The sequence below is a fragment of the Centropristis striata genome, chromosome 22, assembly GCF_030273125.1.
Source record: "Centropristis striata isolate RG_2023a ecotype Rhode Island chromosome 22, C.striata_1.0, whole genome shotgun sequence".
Classification (NCBI taxonomy): Eukaryota; Metazoa; Chordata; class Actinopteri; order Perciformes; family Serranidae; genus Centropristis; species Centropristis striata.
Window position 1 is genome coordinate 25,570,190 of NC_081538.1, and position 20,768 is coordinate 25,590,957.

At 35.9% G+C, this 20,768-nt stretch overlaps 1 protein-coding gene across 2 annotated transcripts in view; it reads right to left on the minus strand.

Moving 5' to 3' along the window:
• The window catches only part of cd9b (CD9 molecule b), a 31,049-nt gene extending 10,718 nt beyond the window's left edge, over window positions 1–20,331 (minus strand). The window contains exons 1-2 of one of the 2 annotated variants that reach the window (XM_059326189.1): window positions 20,131–20,331; window positions 3,675–3,777 (exon numbers count right to left, since the gene is read on the minus strand). In XM_059326189.1, coding sequence (XP_059182172.1) covers window positions 3,675–3,777; window positions 20,131–20,199 — 172 coding nt within the window. In that variant the 5' untranslated portion in view covers window positions 20,200–20,331. Of the gene's footprint in view, window positions 1–3,674; window positions 3,778–12,874; window positions 13,119–20,130 lie in introns of those variants that run through there. The other variant, XM_059326190.1, reaches the window with a different exon arrangement.
• Window positions 20,332–20,768: the final 437 nt, after the last annotated feature.

Consider the following 20,768-nt stretch of genomic DNA (forward strand, 5'->3'; position numbering starts at 1 on the left):
AAACCATCCTCTGTCGCCTCGCTGCCCACTCCACTCTTCAGTCTGATGGAAGCCAAACACAAAGAGTGAAGGCAGGCAGGGAGAGAGTCGTTCTTTCTGTGAGTCCCTCAGAAAACACAAAGTGGAGGGACAAAGACGTCCCTGTCAGCGGCTGAAGAATGAGAGCTATGTGTGGAGCGGCTCGGCCGGGTCGGAGGAGCCGCCTCGCTAGGACTCACTCTGGCCTCAGCTGCCCTCTGACGCCCCGCCGTACGCCTGGTTCTCCAAGCCCGCCTGTTTCTGTTGTAGCGCTAACTGGGTGATTCTCATGAACATGCACTGTAATAAATGATTCTGTAGTCATTTCATTTCACTTAATATATTTGATAAGGTATATTAAATATAAATGCGTCCTTGATTTTGAGGCAGTTGTTTAACCCTTTATCGGGCAAAGAACTATATTCGGTAACTTCAGGTAATATTTCGAGAAAAAAGTTGCAAATTTACTAGATTAAAGTGGCAAATCTACAAGAAAAAAAGTTGCAGATTTAAGAGATTTAAAGTGGCAAATCTGCGAGAAAAAAAACCGCAGATTTTTGAGAAAAAATTGGGAAAAAAAACTACTTTTTTCTCGCAGATTTACCACCTTAAATCTCATAAAAAAATTTCTAGTAGATTTGCCACTTTAATCTTGTATACTTTTTTCTCAAAATATTATTTCCATATGTTTTTTTACACATTCTGGCAGTATGTAATATCCATACTTCCAGAAAAAACCCTTGTTTGATTATATTCTGTCAAATTATACATTTTTAAACAAATGTATATTTATTTTTATAAACTTTTTAAAACATTTATTGTATAGATAGATAGATTACTTTATTCATCCCCGAAGGGAAATTCGGTACAAATGTGGGGAAACGATGACATTTTATCTGGACGCATTACAGTAATGAATTTGTGAAACAAAAATATGTTTATAAACATAGAAAACATTATTTTAACACAAAACAATGAATTGTGCCTCATTATGGCTATATTGTTCATTCATATAAAAGTGAAATATATTTAGTTTAATAAAGTATGTGCTTATAATCTTCACAGACAGAACTTAGACTGGCTTCATGAGGACTAATACACTTTTTACGCCCTAGACTAGGGATGGGCGTCTGGAAGAAACCTGCCAACTCGATTATTTATAATGTTAATGATCAGTTAATTGCTGCATGCATACTTGCCGTAATAAATGGTCAAATGGTAAATGGGGTGCACTTATATAGCGCTTTTATCCAAAGAGCTTTACACTACACTACGCTCATTCACCCACTCACACACACATTCATACTGGTGGCTATGTGTTTCAGTTCAGTGATACTGATACAGTCAGAGATAACATAAAAAATACAGACCAATTAAAAATTCCACGTGATCGACCAAATTCTTAACCATTAATCGATCGTCAATTAATTATTCCCATCCCTGCCCTAGACATGGATATCTGGGGACTGCATCCACAAATCTACAAGTGCTGAGGCTCTGATGGTTCAACATACTGCTAATAAAAAACAAATAGATGCAAATAGACATTTAAGCAAATGAAGATACATCTTCACCATCTGTGCCAATTTGACATCACATAAAAACAATCAACTTGATGACACATGCAGAATTTAGAAAAAGGGCCGTTAAGGAATGTGTTCTGACTGTTTGGATTTATTTGCTAAATTCGCAGTGTTTTATCCTCTTGAATCCACCGTACAAAAGGCTTTTTTTGTGGTGCTGAATTTGTCACATTAGTTTAAAGTTTAGCCTTTAGTTTAGACTTTCAGACTCGCTTTTTATGGATCATCTTTCACTTTAGTAAGAACATTGTTCCTTTCACCTTTAAAAAACAGAAAATTGAAAATCTATATTACAGAACAGTGACAACAACCACCGTAGCCAACCAAACCAACAACCCAGACAGTCTGACGAGGTGCAATGGACACAGTTTAGTCAGAACTTAAAAAGCACTGCGGTTCAACATCAAGCCATAAATATACAGATGATATTTTAATGGGGTAATCTCCTATTTCATGTGGTAAAGGAGCTCAGCTTTCTCTACAAGGAGCACTTGCTCACTGGAGTTTGAGACATCTTCCTTCCCGCTAGACAAGACAACACGTGCAACCACTGACTCAAATCTATTACGACATCTCCCTCACTCCTTTAACTCTTCTCCTTTGTAATGTCTGGGTAGCAGTAAGTTTTGGGCTCTGTTTCAGAGAGCAGGTTTAGTGGAAACTTTCAGCCCTGAGATTTGGGAAACTCAGGGGTTTCTTCCTCTTTTCCTGGAACTGAAAACTCAGAGTCAGTTAATGTGGTAACATAACCTGCTGGCTGGCATGTTCACTTCATCAAACCCTGAGGTTTCTCTGTTTCTTCCCTCTCCAAGAGCTAGGCACGTTGTTTTATTTCCTCATTGATTCAGTCAGCTTCACAGCGCTTATAGAAGGTCTACAGCAGGGGTCTCAAACTCAAATTACCTGGGGGCCGCTGGAGGCAGTATCAAAATGACAAAAATGTATTATTATCAAAAGAAAAATTTTAAAAAGTTAATAAAGGGACCTTCCACACACAACATGGTAAAGTGCCATTCATATAAAACTCACATTAAACTTTCATATCAAGGTGGGGGCCACAAAATATCTTCACAAGGGCCACAATTGGCCCGCAGGCCGCGAGTTTGAGACCCATGGTCTACTGGATGGATGTTGCGACACTTTGTACCCAGTGGGTGTAAATGTAAAGACAGTAATAAGATGACAAAGCGTGCTACTCAACTCCTGACACAAACTGTCGTCATCTCAAAACTTGACCGCTGTCTCCGGTGGTGCACCCAGCTATTGAACGCCCTGATTCAGACATATGCTGCCTCACAACCACTGCTCTCTTCCAATGAACGGTACCTGGCTCTGCCACCTCTTCGTTCAAGGCGATCCAAACTCTTTGTGTTTCTTGTTCCCCGTGGGTGGAACCACTACCAGGTCCTACCAGAGCAGGGGCGTCCCTCTCTACCTTTAAAACCTCCTGAAGACCTTCAGGGAGCATCTTCTCTCCTAGCACCACACCATAACTCTACTCCTTAAAGAATCGTCACTAGCACTTATTGCTGCACTAATGCCTCTTATACCACTGTTATATTTGGATAATTATAATGCTGTGTGGAGTAAATTACTTTCCACTTTGCTGGTGATTTTGTAATCTTTTCGCATAGATTTTCGAGGGAACAGTTTGGGTTTTCAGCTGTCATGTTTAGACGTGGTAACTCTTAGCTACACACCTGTGAGGACAACACACACACATTGTGTAGAATAAACATCGTGAACAACTGTTGTTATTAATGACTGGCCAATAGAATCAGTGTCCATCCGTCCATTTTTTCTGTACGGGGGCAGGCTCAGCCCAAGAAGAATCAAATATAAACTTATATAGTGTTCATGGCTCACTCTAACTGACTTCCTTTGAGAATTATGTTATTGGCCGGTATTGAGACCTTACATTATCTCCAGTGTGTGTTTGCTCTTGGGCCTCCAATCTACGAACCTGAGTGATTTTTTACAGCACTATACCTTGATTTTTTTCCCCTTTTTCTGTAAGTTGCTTTGGATAAAAGCATGTGCTAAATGACTAAATATAAATGGACAAGGCCTTACCAGTAAAGAAGACTGTTGGTCCGTCATCTCCATTAAACAGTCCCTCTGTCCTGGAGTCGAAACGCAGCCAAAGGCCCACAGCCAGCACCCCGGTACCTGCCAGCTACAGGAGACAGAAGGAAAACATATGAAAAGGGTCAGACTCCAAAAAACAGGGGAATTAAACGCTCTGCAACTCACACATCATCATGCTTGTAGCCCTGTAAGGCTGTACTTGATAATACCAGCATGTTCACCATGATAATGCCAACATGCTGATGTTTAACAGGTATAACAGCCCAAAGTGTCCCAAATCTAGACAACTCCACGCATGTTTAAGGGTTCACACTGGATTCAAAGATTCAAGATTTATTTGTCATATACAAGATAACAATACAGGATTATTTCAAGTTAATAATTCTTGGTCCCAGTGCCATCTCAAAAGAACTTCACATGATATTACTATATGATATATACTAAAGAGTAAAGCTTACAATACAGACAAAATGTAAAGTTATGCTAAATAAAAGATAAAATGTGCAAAGGATGATGTAAGCAGTAGACGCTTGTAACAATACTTGCTTAAGGTGCTCAGTTTGTGTGTGTGTGTGTGTGTTCTTGTTCTTCCTACATAGTGAGGACCGGAACACGTTTTTAACCAACAGAGTGAGGACATTTTTGCAAAGTGAGGACATTTTGGCCGGTCCTCACTTCTTTAAAGGCTTTTTTGAGATTTCAGACTTTGTTTTAAGGGTTAAAGGTTACATGATAATGATAATTAACTGAAACTGTATTGTGTAACTAAAATTATAGAGAAAATGTCCTTCGTTTTCGTCAACTTTTTTCATACATAAAGATGGATAAGACAAAGGAAATAAAGGCAAAATTTACTGTGACCTCTTTTAATCTCCCACCCAACAAATACCCCATTACAAAAAACTAAAAAATACTAAACTAAAACTAGCAAACTCACTCTAAAACTCATTTAAACTAACTGAATTTGAAAACAAAAATTCACAATGAAATTAAAACTAAAACTGATGAAAAATCCAAAACTATTATAACCTTGCAAGAGAATTCACTATCCCTCACAAAGATAGAAGTACAAGAATATGTGTGTGTGCGTTTGTGTGTACAGGATAGAAAACAATGAAAATACCAGAACAAAGTTGGGAAGGAAACGGTGCCACCCTCATTGGTGCCATCTTTTGCCAATTGAAAACAAAGTATACTTAACAGTTATGGTGCACAAATTTGAAGAAATTCTTTAGACTTTTAATTGTGCTGTGGATGTACACTTTTATCCCATAATGCATTGCACAAAAAGAAAGGACTAGCGCTCACAGCTCAGATAACTTGGGCCGCACTTCGAAACAGGTCAAAATAAAGTCAAACATGCTGCTTCACACGTTCTCCCAACACGCCCAGTAGAACCTGATCAACAAGTCGGACTGAATCAAACGTTATTCTCAGCTAATCTTTGGAAGTCATGGCTCTTTATACACAGCAAAACAATCATAAGAGCAGATAAAGGATTGTCATATTGTGTGTGTGTTCGTCTCCCATGGCGTTCACCACAGTAACAACCCACAGGAATGACTCATGATCTCCTCAGCAACCACCAGCCACACAAGTTTACATCAACTCTTTGTTGCCACCCAAATAACTTCCATGATGTCCCCGCAATGCTGACGTCTGTGTTGTTGTGCAACTGGAGGTATGAGATGAAGACGAGGCATCCGCGCTAACTGGCAGCATTGTGCCCAGACATGTCCGCAGGATCTGCTACAGTCTGATGACCATGAATCAGTGTACACACACACACACACACACACACACACACAGACACACACTCAGATAAACACACACACCTCAGCCTGCAGGGAGGAAACATCTGGGAGACTCACCAGGGACAAACCAGGAGTGGATTTTTTTGTTGATAAGTGTTTAAGTGATAACTGCATGAATAATCTAACATACAGTCATGGAAAAAATGATTAGACCATCCTTGTTTTTCTTCAATTTCTTGTTCATTTTAATGCCTGGTACAACTAAAGGTACATTTGGTTAGACAAATATAATAACAACAAAAATAGCTCATAAGAGTTTAATTTAAGAGCTGATATCTAGACATTTTCCATGGTTTTCATGATATTAACCAAACACAATTTTAAGCTTTGTTTGGCTACTTTTTCAACAGAAACTTTTGTAACATATGATCCATTCAAGGCCTGTTGGAGAGTTTAAAATTAGATAATGCCTGTTTTCACAGTTACTTTCTAGGATTAACTTTTAGCATATTTAAGCGATCTTCTAAAGAAAAAAAACATTTCAATTGGTTCAGAGGGTTAATATATAGCCTGACTTTTTTTTCATCTTAATGTATGTAGAACTGTTGCCAGAGTGGACACACGACTCATTGAGGTAAAACGCTTTAAAATGGTTGCAGTAGCACACAATTGTTGCAATTTGCTTCAAAAATCAGATGAGTTCTTGGAGTCATAACCTTCATTTTCCATGGTTATATTAATGATTTTGGTTATTATCAAGAAAACCATGGAAAATGTCTAGATATCAGCTCTTAAATTAAACTATTATGAGCTATTTGTTGTTATTATACATGTCTAAACAAATGAACCTTTAGTTGTACCAAGCATTAAAATGAACAAGAAATTAAAGAAAACAATGGTCTAATATTTTTTTCCATGACTGTATACAGACATGAAATATGATGCATCATTCATTAATATTCAGCTTTACAGTTTGATTAAACTGAGCACATTCAAACCATAAGTATACTATAATATGTCATGAATCAATGGGTCCAACATCATTTAAAAAATTAGCCTTTTTCTGGGTTAAGTTCACAGAAATCTTTGTTGAATTACCTTTTTCAAGTGGGACATGTCCAAAGTTCGAGGTCAACAGATGAAGACATAAAAAAAGGCCTCAAGGAGTTTATTCACCATGACCACAACTATACTGAACCCCCCAAATAAAGCCTTATTTATCACTAGATTCTAGGCATCAGGTGCCAGGTAAAGGCAGCTAGAGTTTAGGGATTGAAATAAATTTCTTCAATCAAATCAATTTATGCAGAAACTAAGTTTGCGGCATTTACATTGGAGCGCGCCTGAATGAGATCACACCACACATCCGGTAGATTACGAAATAAAACAGCGGACAAATCTGATCGTAAGTCGTCACTTTGTCAACATCAGTGTCTCCCGCTGCAACAGAATAATATGTTGATCAGCAAATCAACCTCAGACACAAGGCATGTAATGGGCGAAGGTTTGTTCCGTTAAATACACAGAGGATCAGGGAGATTTCAAAATAAAACACAGCGGATCGTCTTTTTCTGGCGAGATCTTCCCGACAAAGTGATAATGTACATCCGCTGAGTGAATAGTTAGAAAATAAAACATTTCTTGCTAGAAATGTAATCAAAATCCATTTTTATGCAGAAACTAAGTCAAAATATTGATTTTTTTTTCACAAGAACTGTCCGCCATGTTTTTTGTTCTGACCGCCAGAACCTTGAAAGTCACGTGACTTTGACACAAACCAAAATGAAAAAATATCCAAGGAATAGCCACGGGATATGACGTGTCAGTTTCATGGAAATGTGAGTGATTCCGTGGCTATTCCACGGATTTTGAGTTAAGCAAATCCGTGGCTATTTCACAGATTCCTGTGAGACCAGGTTGTCCAGAAAGTCTTCCAAGGGCCATTTTGGCAAAACACACACACACAAAGTCCTGTTACATGGTCTGATAACATCAAGTACAATAAGTGTAAATTTGCTACCTCTCTGAGTGAGAAAGGTGGATTAAAGACCAGGTCGAAGTTCCTTTTAGTTTTCTTTATTATAAAACATCAGAATACACTGCCTAGGTGCAGCGGAGGAGAACTTTGTCCAATCTCAAAGGCTTCTTAAAAAAGGTGTCCCTCCAATAACAGACCTTATTCTCTCTGGCTTTTCTGTCTGTGTGCAAGATCATTTAATTTGAATGTTCCAGCCCATACGCAACGCAGACGCAAGTCTACCTTTTAACCTTAAAAAGGATACAACCTATTTGTTAATATTCAAATTCCAACGCTTCTACTGTCTGACATCTCCCATATCTTACAGTACGTTATTCTGGTTTAAACCAGTTGTTACAGTTCTGTTCTGAACAAAAGGTCAGACTGGAGGCTTCTTTTAGTAAAGCAGAACTCTAAAAGTAACATAAAATATACCACTTGTAGCATAAAATATACTACACAATCTAAAGATTACACTGCTGAGAAAACATGTTACATTTTGTATGAATTCACAACTATGGTCAATGTATTTTGAACCCAAATTAATGTTTTAAACAATCACCCCTCAAGTCCAGCCTCATGGAGCAGTAAACCAAACTGACTTTTCCAGAAACGGACTTGAAATAATAAAAAATAAGAAAAAAAAGAATAATAAAAAGGTTGTAAGGTTTAGTCTGTTCCGATACATGTTTCGTATGATATCCTACAATGTAATTTTATGTATTTACGGTTGTAAAACAGTCACACGGTTTCTGTTTTAAACACGTCTTTAAATGTGACACATAACTACTTGGTTATGTTGAGCCAACAAAACTATAGTTGGTTTAGTTTAGTTAAAGGGTTTGGTTTAAAATAACTTATGTGTGATGAAATATTATCCAGACACAGACGAAGTATGGCCTCTGGCAGCTACATTTAAAACTCACTGAGTCACAACTTAAATCCAACTAAATCTTTCTTGTCCAATTAACTACCCTAATTAAAAGTTATTCACCACCACACCTGACACATCTGTCAGCACAGCAGCTTATGGAATAAACCCTGACTAAACTCTGTCATAATGTAGTCACAGCTCCACAGACACACCTCAGCATCTATTAAAACCTTCAAACTGAGCCTCCAGCTGAAACTCAACTCTGGATTATGTTTGTTCAAGTTTGGGTGATCTTTAGCATGAATGTGTTCGCTGTATTTACAATACACTCCACTCACAATATATGTACATTCAAGAGGGTTTAAAATGCATTTAGTGTATATATAGACGCTGTACAGCACCTGAGATTAACACACAGTACAAAGCAGTCTGTTGCAATAACTGACTGTATAAACTTTGTTCAGTTGCACCATTTTTACTAACACCTCAGCTTTACAAAGTCAACTCTATCAAAACGTATCAGAAAAGAAAAGGAATCTGATTAAAATGGGACTCTGAAATTAATCCTTAAAAGTCTAAGCATTCACATTACTTAACCCTTTGGAGGCTATTTTGTCGGTTTTGGGCTCCTTTTCATTCTGCCTGTATAAACCACTTAAAAATCTTTACCATGACGTGTTGGTATCATTGTTTTCAAGACAACCTCACCTATATGACCCGATTATTTTTTTTAATTTTGACTTACTGGATCAACATTTTGAACACAAAAAAACACACAAAAACATAAAAATACAAAAATCACACAAAAATTACAAAAAACTCCGACTCCGAAACGTTTGCATTACAAATGCTAAATGCACAAAGCTAAACTAGAAAAATCTCTGCAAAAAAAAAGTAAAATCATGTTAAAACGCACGTTTTTTTTTACCTTTGCTAAAAAAGGGTTGATGCATTAAATTGGACATGAAAATTGGAAAAGCCACAACTTTAGAGAGCAGCTGACAGCAGCTGCTTCGTTTTGTGTCGTCATGAAGAAGTCGTGCTCCGGCGCTTTCATGGACTCCAGAGGGTTAAGAGACCCTCAGACTTTGAGAGAGTACTGCATGAGTCATGTGTGTGATGTGCTGGTTGAATTATGAGATAACAAGAAAAAATGTCAACAGAAATGCCCGAAACTTCCATCTCAGCAAAGAGAGTCAACACCAGAAACAATCAGTCTCTTTTGTCCTTTACCAGCAGAAAATCCTCATTCTTACAGGTCCGTAAAACCAGCAGCAGCAACTTTACATCACAGTACTCAGCTTTTTGTTAGCATCATCATAAATGTAACTGTTCTCCCAACATAAATCGAACAAATAATTTCCTCTTGAAACATTAATCTTTGTAAAACTGACTGAAAAAAGTAACTTAAACTTGCTAAGGTGACCTGCTTTTCTTGTTGGTAAAAATGTTTATTCCCACACAATATGCACAATGCCATATTTTGGAGAATTGCACCGATTTATTCTGTCAAATGTGACCAGAAAAATCTATTTTTTGAGCGGTATTTTGCACAGACTACGGCCTTGACTAGAGCCCTGGACAGCAGATTAGTTTAGCAGATGATATCATTTTTTTTTCTTCATGCGCTCTCCAATTTGAAGATAAAAACAGACAGGAAAAGAACAGGAAATGTGAGTGTCCTGAATGATGAGTGGAAATATTGGTGTTAATGTGCAGTAAATGCTCTCAGGAGAGTTGGGTTGTTTGTGCATCTTGAGCATCCTGAGAGAAACATTTATTTCCCTCAAGGTTCATTTTAGCTCTCATTAACCACATAAAGCCCTCTGCAGCACAATTCACAGTGCAAACTCAAGCACAGCAGAGAAATGAATTACTGCTCAGATGTTTGGCAGCTTTTACAGGCCACAACAAAGGCCCATAGCCTTAAAACACAATAAGAAATAGCAGTAAATCTGCATCATGTTTCAACACAAAAGCAATTATATTTTGTGTAAAGACAATGTGGATTGTGGGAAATGTAGTCTTTTAGAAATGGGAACAAGGAGCTCAATTTGTTTGCAGTATTGAGCCAATAAATAAACCAATCTAATCTGATATTTATGCTTCTCTCTAAATCAGACTGCTCCTTCAGTTGTAGTCTCATTTGTCCACCCAGAGCTGCATCTCCCATCATTACACGCTGGAACTGCAGACGGTCAAAACAGTCATTAAACACAGACTAACAGTGTGTGTGTGTGTGTGTGTGTGTGTGTGTTCTCCCACTGTAAACAACTGTAAACAGGTCATCACAGTAATAACACAGCAGACGTTGTGGATATTTGGGGGTAAATCTCTGTGTGATATACACAAACAGTTAAATATCTCTTCCCCAAGCGGAAGTCAAACCCTAAACGTTATCTTATAAGATCTGACTTTCGCTGCAGAGACGTTCATGCAGGACAACAACAAAACTGGAATGTGAAACTCGAGGAAACAATGAAGGGGCTCGGATAATCCTGTCACTGATTAACTCACCTGTGTTAGAGACTGACACTTGCACTAAGGTTGTAGAGTTAGGATTTGGTGGGAAAGCCTCTTCCGGAACAACTAATCTTCCCTTAATATAAACATAAATTAACATTCAATCTTGGTTAAAACAGCAACACCAAAAACTTCAGGATGGGACGCACCTTTAACTGAATACAATTGGATGTTCATAATCTGTGTTGGAAAAGTTATCCCGACAAACTGTGTTGGAAAAGTTATCCCGACAAACTGTGTTGGAAAAGTTATCCCGACAAACTGTGTTGGAAAAGTTATCCCGACAAACTGTGTTGGAAAAGTTATCCCGACAAACTGTGTTGGAAAAGTTATCCCGACAAACTGTGTTGGAAAAGTTATCCCGACAAACTGTGTTGGAAAAGTTATCCCGACAAACTGTGTTGGAAAAGTTATCCCGACAAACTGTGTTGGAAAAGTTATCCCGACAAACTGTGTTGGAAAAGTTATCCCGACAAACTGTGTTGGAAAAGTTATCCCGACAAACTCTAGTGGAAAAGTTATCCCGACAAACTCTAGTGGAAAAGTTATCCCGACAAACTCTAGTGGAAAAGTTATCCCGACAAACTCTAGTGGAAAAGTTATCCCGACAAACTCTAGTGGAAAAGTTATTCCGACAAACTCTAGTGGAAAAGTTATTCCGACAAACTCTGGTGGAAAAGTTATTCCGACAAACTCTGGTGGAAAAGTTATTCCGACAAACTCTGGTGGAAAAGTTATTCCGACAAACTCTGGTGGAAAAGTTATTCCGACAAACTCTGGTGGAAAAGTTATTCCGACAAACTCTGGTGGAAAAGTTATTCCGACAAACTCTGGTGGAAAAGTTATTCCGACAAACTCTGGTGGAAAAGTTATTCCGACAAACTCTGGTGGAAAAGTTATTCCGACAAACTCTGGTGGAAAAGTTATTCCGACAAACTCTAGTGGAAAAGTTATTCCGACAAACTCTAGTGGAAAAGTTATTCCAATAAATAGTACTGGAAAAGTTATTCCTACAAACTCTAGTGGAAAAGTTTTTCCAAGAAACTGCACTGTTAAAATCATCCCACCAAATGAAAATATCCCAACGAACTATACTGGAAATAATCATCACAATGAACCAGAAACATCATGCCAAAAAAAAATTGTACTGTGCTCAAAATATCATCCAATCAAGATTTAAAAAAATAAGGTTGCTAGTTAACTGTTAAATTGATGGAATAGTCTATAAAATGTGTGAAAATTTACCAGAGCCTAACTTGTTTTTTTGTGCTCAGATTACAGTCCAATAACTAAAAGAGATTTAATTTCATCACATTTGGGAAGTGGGAACATTTAGCACTAATGCTTGATAAATGATTTCAATAACTGTTGAGTCATTGTTTCTTTATATACATCGTCAAATCTGAATAGAAAGAGTTTGTGTGACTACCCAGTCAAATGACTAAGTATGCATTTCTAAAATACTTCACTCAAATCAGAGAATACTGACCAAAACACAGCTGATTCCACTTTCAACATAAATTGAATTTTGTAGAAAACTGTTTTGTAACGCCACCAGCAGAACCACGTGTTTTAATCTCATGCTCAGGCATTGTTTCATTAGAGTGCACCTCAAGTTTCACAGTCAGACAATTTCCTGCGTGCACAATGTGCCTCAGAACACAGCAGGTGAATTTATTTAACAAACTGCCACCTAATTATCATAAGGATTTGATTCATTAATACAACTGAAGTATTTTAGCATTGTTTTCTAGTAGAAAAAAGTTTGTAGCTCTAAACTCAGTGATTTTGAGCTTAAGTTATATTTTCATTTCATTTAGCTAAAAAGGAGAAGTAAAAACATCATAATCCTAAAACTGAAGCATTTAAAAGTTATTTTCAGTTATTTCCCCTTTTGGAAATCACTAAAAACCTGTTTCAACCTGAAAGAAAGCAACCAAATTCCTTTGAGAACCAGTTTACTACAAGAGTCTCATGTATCAACCACAGGTAACATTGTGTAAGTGATACTACGTACCCAGAAGAGAAAGTTGAACACAAACACCAAGTATTTGATACACTGAAGCGCCCCCATGGCTCCCAGCTCGAGATTTAGATGCTTTTTTTAAAGAAGAAAAGTCCTCTGTTCAGGAGTTAAACCGTCTGCTTCGGTGGGAGGAAGAAACAGGACACAGAGTGAAAAGAAGAAGATTTTTCTGTGAACCACACCCTTGCATGGCTCACCTGGGTGTATTTAGGAAGTGAGGGGGAGGAGCTGGTGGAGAGAGGAGGTGGGGGAGTGATTCATGTCTGAGGAGTAAATCAGAGCAGCTGAATGTAATTAACAAACAGCTTTATTAGGCTGAGTACAAAGGATAAAAGCCAGAGAACTACTGATCTACACTGTAAAAAATGTTTGTAGAAATGACAGTAAAACACTGTCAAATTGCATTAGAAATAGGTCGTAAAATTAAACATTGTACATCACCGTAGTAGATAGTTTTAATTACTGTAAATCAAAGAATAGCATAAAACTTTAAATTCTACTGTCATAAACTATAAAAACACACAGTTTTGCTGTAAAAATATAAAATTTTCATGTCAAAGTAATGGAGAAATACCACGATGAAACAATTATCCAAAAAGTAATGGGATTATCCAGTATAAATTACAACTTTTGCTGATACTTACATTTACATACGCTCACTGTAATTTTTACAGTGAAGTTCTGGCAACCACAGCTGCCGGAATTTTACCGTAAATTAAATAGATTTTTTTTTACAGTATATTTTGTGATAAAATCATGAAATGAAGGGATTAGTTTGTAATTGGAAAGCTGGAAACACTTCACATTTAAAGTTAAATTAACCAAAACACAACTTTATAATATCTTGTTTTTGGTTTATTATACATCTATATTTATTATGGCATTCATATTGGTTCAACAAATAGTTATTACTATTTTTATTTAATTAAATAAAAATGTTTTTTATATTTTTGAGAAGATTTTACATTTGTTATATTTTTTTCTTTTTTAACAGTCTTGTTTTTGATCTTTATTTTGGCGAATTATAATAAAATAATATAATAAAAGATCATTTTTGAGGAGGTTTCTCTTGTTTTGTTGTTCTTGTTTTTTTTTTTAGATATATAAAAATAATTTTAAAAGTAATATAGGTGTATCAATATGTACTGATACATTTTGTCATGATATGTCTTCTTTTCAACAATATTGTTATAATAATAAAATAATCTAATAAAACATTGTACTTGTTACTGAAGACAATTACATTTTCTTCATAATATAAACTTATTGAAATGTTGATTTTTTAAAAATGAAATTATAATAATATCAGTATATAAATATTATGATAAACATTTTTTTATATGTTTTTTTTTATTTTTTTACAATAACTCACTTATGTTAGTCTAAAAATGCTTTAAAAAAATAGAAAAAAATAAAATCAAAATTCTCCAGAGGCTGAAACAACTGACAAACGTTTAAAAACTTAAAATATTATTATCAATATTCATCTACAATAATATAAAATAGAGGAAAGGAGCAAATCCTCACATTTTAAGGGCCAGTGACAGTGAATAATTTGGATGTTTTTAAATGACATCAACAATTACTCAATTATCTAAATTGATGACTACGTTTCTGGGAAATCTGTGGGAACAGACACCGAGAGACTGGCATAGTGAGGATAGCAAAAACAAACATCAACAGAGGAAAACACATTAATGAACTGGAATGAATGAATGAATGAATGAATGAATGAATGAATGAATGAATGAATGAATGAATAGCAATTCACAGATTATAAATTAAGAGAAACTGGTTCAATAAAAAACAATATTCTGCTTCCTTTTGAATAATGTAAAACCAAACAAGAAGCAGAAAATAATGTGGATGAAGAGAACTGAAGCTGAACAGGTGTAACACACACACACACACACACACACACACACACACACACACACACACACACACACACACACACACACACACACACACAGCCCTCCTGGGACTGAGGCTCTGTGCTGTTTGCTGAGGTAACTGGAGCTGCTCTCCTCTCCCAGTAGACCCAGTGAAACCAACAACACCAGCTTTGTCTCCAAGCTGCTAAAGCCTCTCCTCATCTCTCTCTCTCTCTCTCTTTCTCCTTCCTTCTCTCTCTCTCTTTCTCTCTCTCTGCCATCATCTATTTTGTTTGACAAGTATGCCACTGTCCACGCTGCTACCTGGTACATTTTGTGTTTGTCTCCAGACGGGATCTCTGTGTCAAAAAAACGTTTTAAAGATCAGGAGATAAAGAGAGAAGCGAGAAGGGACAGCTGGACAGGGACGGAGACACAAAGAGGAGTGAAATAAGAAGAAGAAGGTGAGCTCGAGACAAAAGAGGAGGACAGAAGCTTTAAAAGAAAAAAAGGGTGGACCAAAGTAGAAAGTGCCAATAACACGAGAAGGAGTCAAGAAGCAGAAATCTCACAACTTCTGTGTTTTCATGACAGACTGGCCTCAATCACGCCACCTGTTGGGATTTATCTGCATTTTTTTCTGAACTATTGCAAAGCCCAAAAAGACTCAAAAACTATTTTTTTTACCCATCAGCCGTCAAGGACTTAAATAATGCCATGAGGACTTGTGCAAATGTAATTGTTGTAATAGTTGTTTGATATGTTCTTTTCTTTGTTTATGTTTGTTTGTTGCTGTTAAAATTTTTCTCCTGTTTTTTATATTTCTACGATTTATTAATTTTCGCTTTGATTTATTTGCAGGTGCTTCAATACATTAGAATATGATGTAAAAGTCCATTTCCAGTAGTTCAAGTCAAATAGCCCCAACCAAGTATTGAGTCATATAGATGGACATACTTTTCAGAGGCCAATATTTCCATATTAAACATACTTTTTAAAATTTGTCTTTTGTAATATTCATTTTATTGAGACACTGAATTTTAGGACTTCATTCAATAATCATTATAATTAGAAGAAATTAAATAAATTAAGACATGAAATGTTTCATTCTCTGTGTGTAATGGATCTATATAATGTGTTATTTCCACTTTATGAATTGAATTAATGACATAAATAAACTTTTCTATGATATTCTAATTTATTGAGATGCACCTGTATATTAATTCTAGCAGTGGCAAGGAATGCACTTAATTTCGTTGTACATGTGACAATGATAATAAAAATATTCTATTCTAAAAAAAAATGTTCACAAAGACTATAGTGTTAGTTATACAATGTATTCCATTACTTAATTAATTCATACCCTGAAATATAATGTGCAATGTTTTCCATTACTTTGCTCAAATTATGCACTGTTTTGTATATACTTTTAATTACTTTTGCACTCCACAGGGTAGAAATACTCTACTTTCTAAACTTTCCTTACAAGTAAAAGTCCTGAATTCTAAACTTTACTTAAGTAAAATTAAAGCAAACGCATTAGAACCAAAACATACTTAAAGTACCAAAGGTAAAAGTAATGATTATGCAGAATAATATTTTATATTTTGTGATGTTAATTAATTTTCAGTATTTTTTATAACTTGCAGCGTAATTAAATCTATAATAACACATAACGGCTTCCAGTCCTCCACTGGCTTTGTCGCTTTTTCAACAATATATAACTTGAACCTGTGATAAATATACATAGATGGACTTGCTTCTTGATCATATGTCAATTGTGTGTCTTTCGTGCCTTGAATGCAAATGCCCCACCTGTCTTTTTGTTTTTATTTGTACTACTTCCCATTTTCACTTCTTCTTAACAACAGCTTTAGTTTATTATAAAACTGCTGAAATGATTAGCTTACTGGCTCAGATCCGCTCTGTGTCTCCAAGTTCCCCAGTGAGCCGGCATGCTTTAATACTTTTTTCTTCGACAGTATCATTATGAAAATTATGTTATGTAGTGTAAAATTACTACCTCTCTGAGTGAGAAAAGTGGATTAAAGATCAAGTCAAAGTTACTTTTAGTTTTCTTTATTATCAAACATCAGAATACACTGTTTAGGTTAAGCGGAGGAGAACTTTGTCAATTTCAAGGCTGCTGAAAAAAAGGTGGCCCCGAGTCCAATGAAGTCTGTGTTCTCTCAAACTCGCCAAAACAATATTTTGTGGCCCTCACCTTGATATGAAAGTTTAATATATGAATGGCACTTTACTGTGTTGTGTGTGGTTTTGTAATTTTGTGTCTTTTTTTTTATACTTTTGTGTCTATTTTGTTAATTCTGTGTCTTTTTTTGGTAATTTTGTGTCTTTTTTAAATAATTTTGTGTCTTTTTTTAATAATTTTGTGTCTTTTTTGGGTCATTTTTGTCTTTTTAAAATAATTTTGTGTCTTTTTTGGTAATTCTGTGCTTTCTTTGGTCATTTTGTTTCTTTTTTCAAGTAATTTAGTTTTTTCTGTCATTTTCCGTCTTTTTTTGGTCATTTCGTGTTTTTTTTTCATTTTGTGTCTTTTTAAAGTAATTTAGTGTTTTTTCTGTAATTTTGTGTATTTTTTTTGTAGTCATTTTGTGTCTTTTTTTACTCATTTTGATACTGCCTCCAGCGGCCCCCAGGTAATTTGAGTTTGAGACCCGATTTAAACAATCCTGTTTGTAACATCCCACACCCAACGCATGGGCATGTTTTCCCAGGAACGAGCACGCTGCTAAGTCTACTTTTTAACCTTAAAAGGAATTCAACCTATACTTGTTAATATTCAAATTCCAACGCCTCTACTGTGTGACAACTCCCAGATCTTTACAGTACGTTATTCTGGTTTAAACCAGTTTTTACAGTTCTGTTCTGAACAAAAGGTCAGACTGGAGGCTTCTTTAGTAAAGCAGAACACTTACATTAAAAGTTACATAAAATATACCACTTGTAACATAAAATATACTACAGTTAATAAAACAATGACTGTATATAAAGCTGGACAGCATGACAGCTCAGCTAAAAGTGAAGCCGAAACATCTCAATCGCCCCCGGAGCCTTATCTTTACAAAAAAAAACTGCTGCTTACATAAATGCATCAATAATAATAATATAATTAGTATATATAAAACAATCTGAGAGGGGCCATTCTGCATAATGTGTACTTTTGATACTTTAAGTACATTTCGATGCTGATACTTTTGTACTTTTACTTAATTAAGTTTTGAATGCAGGACTTTTACTTGTAGTGGAGTCATTTATATAAAGCTGGACAGCATGACAGCTCTGCTAAAAGTGAAACCGAAACATCTCAATCGCCCCCTAGTGGCTGACTGCAGTAATGGTCAAAAAGGTCACAAAGTTCGCCACTCCATGTTAGCAGATAAGAAATGGGCCAGAATTTAAAAAAAGGACACATTAACCCTCTGGAGTCCATGAAACAACCTGCACATGACTTCTTCATGACGTGAAGACATAAACATGAAGCAACGTCGAGTCTAGCCATCAGCTTCCCTCTAAAGTTCTGGCTTGAAACTCCATGCCAGATAAAAAAAAAAAAAGATATTTGGCTAAGTAAAACCAGAGATAATGTCAAATATATTTAGTATAAAATATAGAACAGGATATTATCCTCATTTTACCTGTTATATGTTATATTTGCATATATTTTCATATTTGCAACATGTACATTTCATGGACATATAGGTGAGGTTGCGCTGAAAAAACTGATACCAACATGGCATGGTAAAGATCTTTTAAGAGATTTTTAATGGACATAATAGCGCAAGATTTCAGAGGGTTAAATACATTTCCCCCAAAGATGGTTCCTCTCATCACCCTGGTGTGTAAATAGACAACACATGTCTGAGGTGATCTAATCACAGGTAGATATCTCAGCTTTGGTGTCAATGATGCACTTTTAAAAGTCTATGTTTGCACTTTTGCAAACGTCTCACACCAAGAAAAAAAAAAGGTGTGAACCCCAGAGCTGGTGTGACTCTACAGAGTGTCAGTTTCTGCTCTGCTCAACAGGTCTCCAGTGCACCTAATCCACTTTATTGCTCATCATTCAGCAATTTTCAGTTATACAGAACTGATCCGATACTTGTGTTGTCTCCTCTGTTTCCGTTTATTTACAGCTGCATGTTGTCAGTCATGTAGGCTCATGCAGCTCAGCTTCATCATACAGGAAATGGCATTTCCTGGTACTTATTTTGAAAATGTCTGCACAGATAACCAGAGAAGACCACCTCTGCTTTGACTTGAGAGAGGAGCAGGACACTATTATATAATTCACCCATTTAAATTGTATTAAGGCCTAAATTAATGCGTAATTAAGGGTGCGGCTGCTTCGGCCCACCTTATCTCACCCACGATCCATCTCTCCGCCAATTTTTGCATTATTTTAATCCAATTCATAGGAGTCAACACTAGTGCCAACATGGTGGTGGAAGGAGCCACCCAGGTTGAGCTTCATTTTGGCTCTTCAGAAACCAACCAACATCACAGAGACTAAATCCATATTTTATACAGTTTATGGTTTTCCTTCAGAATCCAGATTTACCATCGATCTCGCTCCCTTTCTCTAATGCATCCATGATCTTTTTACCCTGTTCTTTGCAGGAAATGCATGAACGAAAGTGTCAGTTTGACAAAAAGTGTACATTAGAATCACATTCTACATTTTTAATAATGCTTCATTTATTATAATCCAATATATCATAAATTCTTTTAAAATGGGCCATTCTGTATAATGAGTACTTTGGGTACTTTAGGTATATTTAACTTTAATTATTATTTTTTTGTTACTTTATACTTCTACTGCACTACATTTTAGAGGCAAATATTGTACTTTTTACTCCATTTTACTTTATTTTACATAAAAACATGATCAATTTTAAGTGATTAGACTTGTTTTTTTTTTTATTAAACCTCATTATATTACTGGATTTAATTTATTGATGCTTTAAGGGGCCCATCACTTTAATGTTGTGTCTGGTAAAGGTGGGGCTCCCTAATGTTAGGCTATAAAGTAATAGATGGTAGTTCATGCAATATTAACAATAAATCACAATTTATTAACTGAATTATATTCTGTATTAGTAACCTTAATACCCAAAGTTGCTACAGCTATCTAATAATCAAGTATTTCCCTTCAATATGTTGTCTAGTAGAGCTAATATAAAATAAAAATACTCAAGTATAGTACAAGCACATGAAAATTACTTGAATAAATATATTTAGTTACATTTTACCACTGATGATATGAGCAGAATTATCAATATATAGCAATAATACGCACTTGTTTACTCTGCTGACTTTATCACTAATATATTTTACATTTTTTTAACTTACCCAAAAGACGAAATTAAAGATGAAAAGGGCATATTTGACGCACAGCTCCCAGTTGCTCAGAGCCGACATCCCTGCGGAGTGTTTTCACGGTGTTAGCTTGATATCAAACGGTCGAATAACGGGATATCTGTCGCTGGTTGTCCGTTTTTTAGGTGCTCGGTTCGGATTTGTCGCGTTCGGCTCCGTTCGGTGATTTCCGTCAACTGTCGGAGCTCAACAGATGTCGCTCTGTTGTGTTGACGCGCCTGCTCTGTTGGGAGGAAACAGACACGATCAACTGCTAAACACCAGCTGGGATAGAGACATTTCTGTCGTAATTTATCTATTTTTCTTTCTGTCTAGCCCTTCTTTCTTTTGTACAGCTTAACACATGTCCTGTGTGTGAAAATGGTTGCTTATAAAAGAACAGTTGTGACAGAAAGACAGGAAACAAACTACACTTTACATCATAAAATCACAAACATACAAAAAATCTATATAGAGTAGACTAGGCTATATAATAATTAAATAATACATGTAGAGGATTATAAAGTAAAATATTTGATTAAAGGTACAAAACTCATACCACTGATTTTTTTTTTTTTTTTTTAATTTGATTGTTTTGCTTACTCACTTACTTACTAAAATTAAGCATTTTA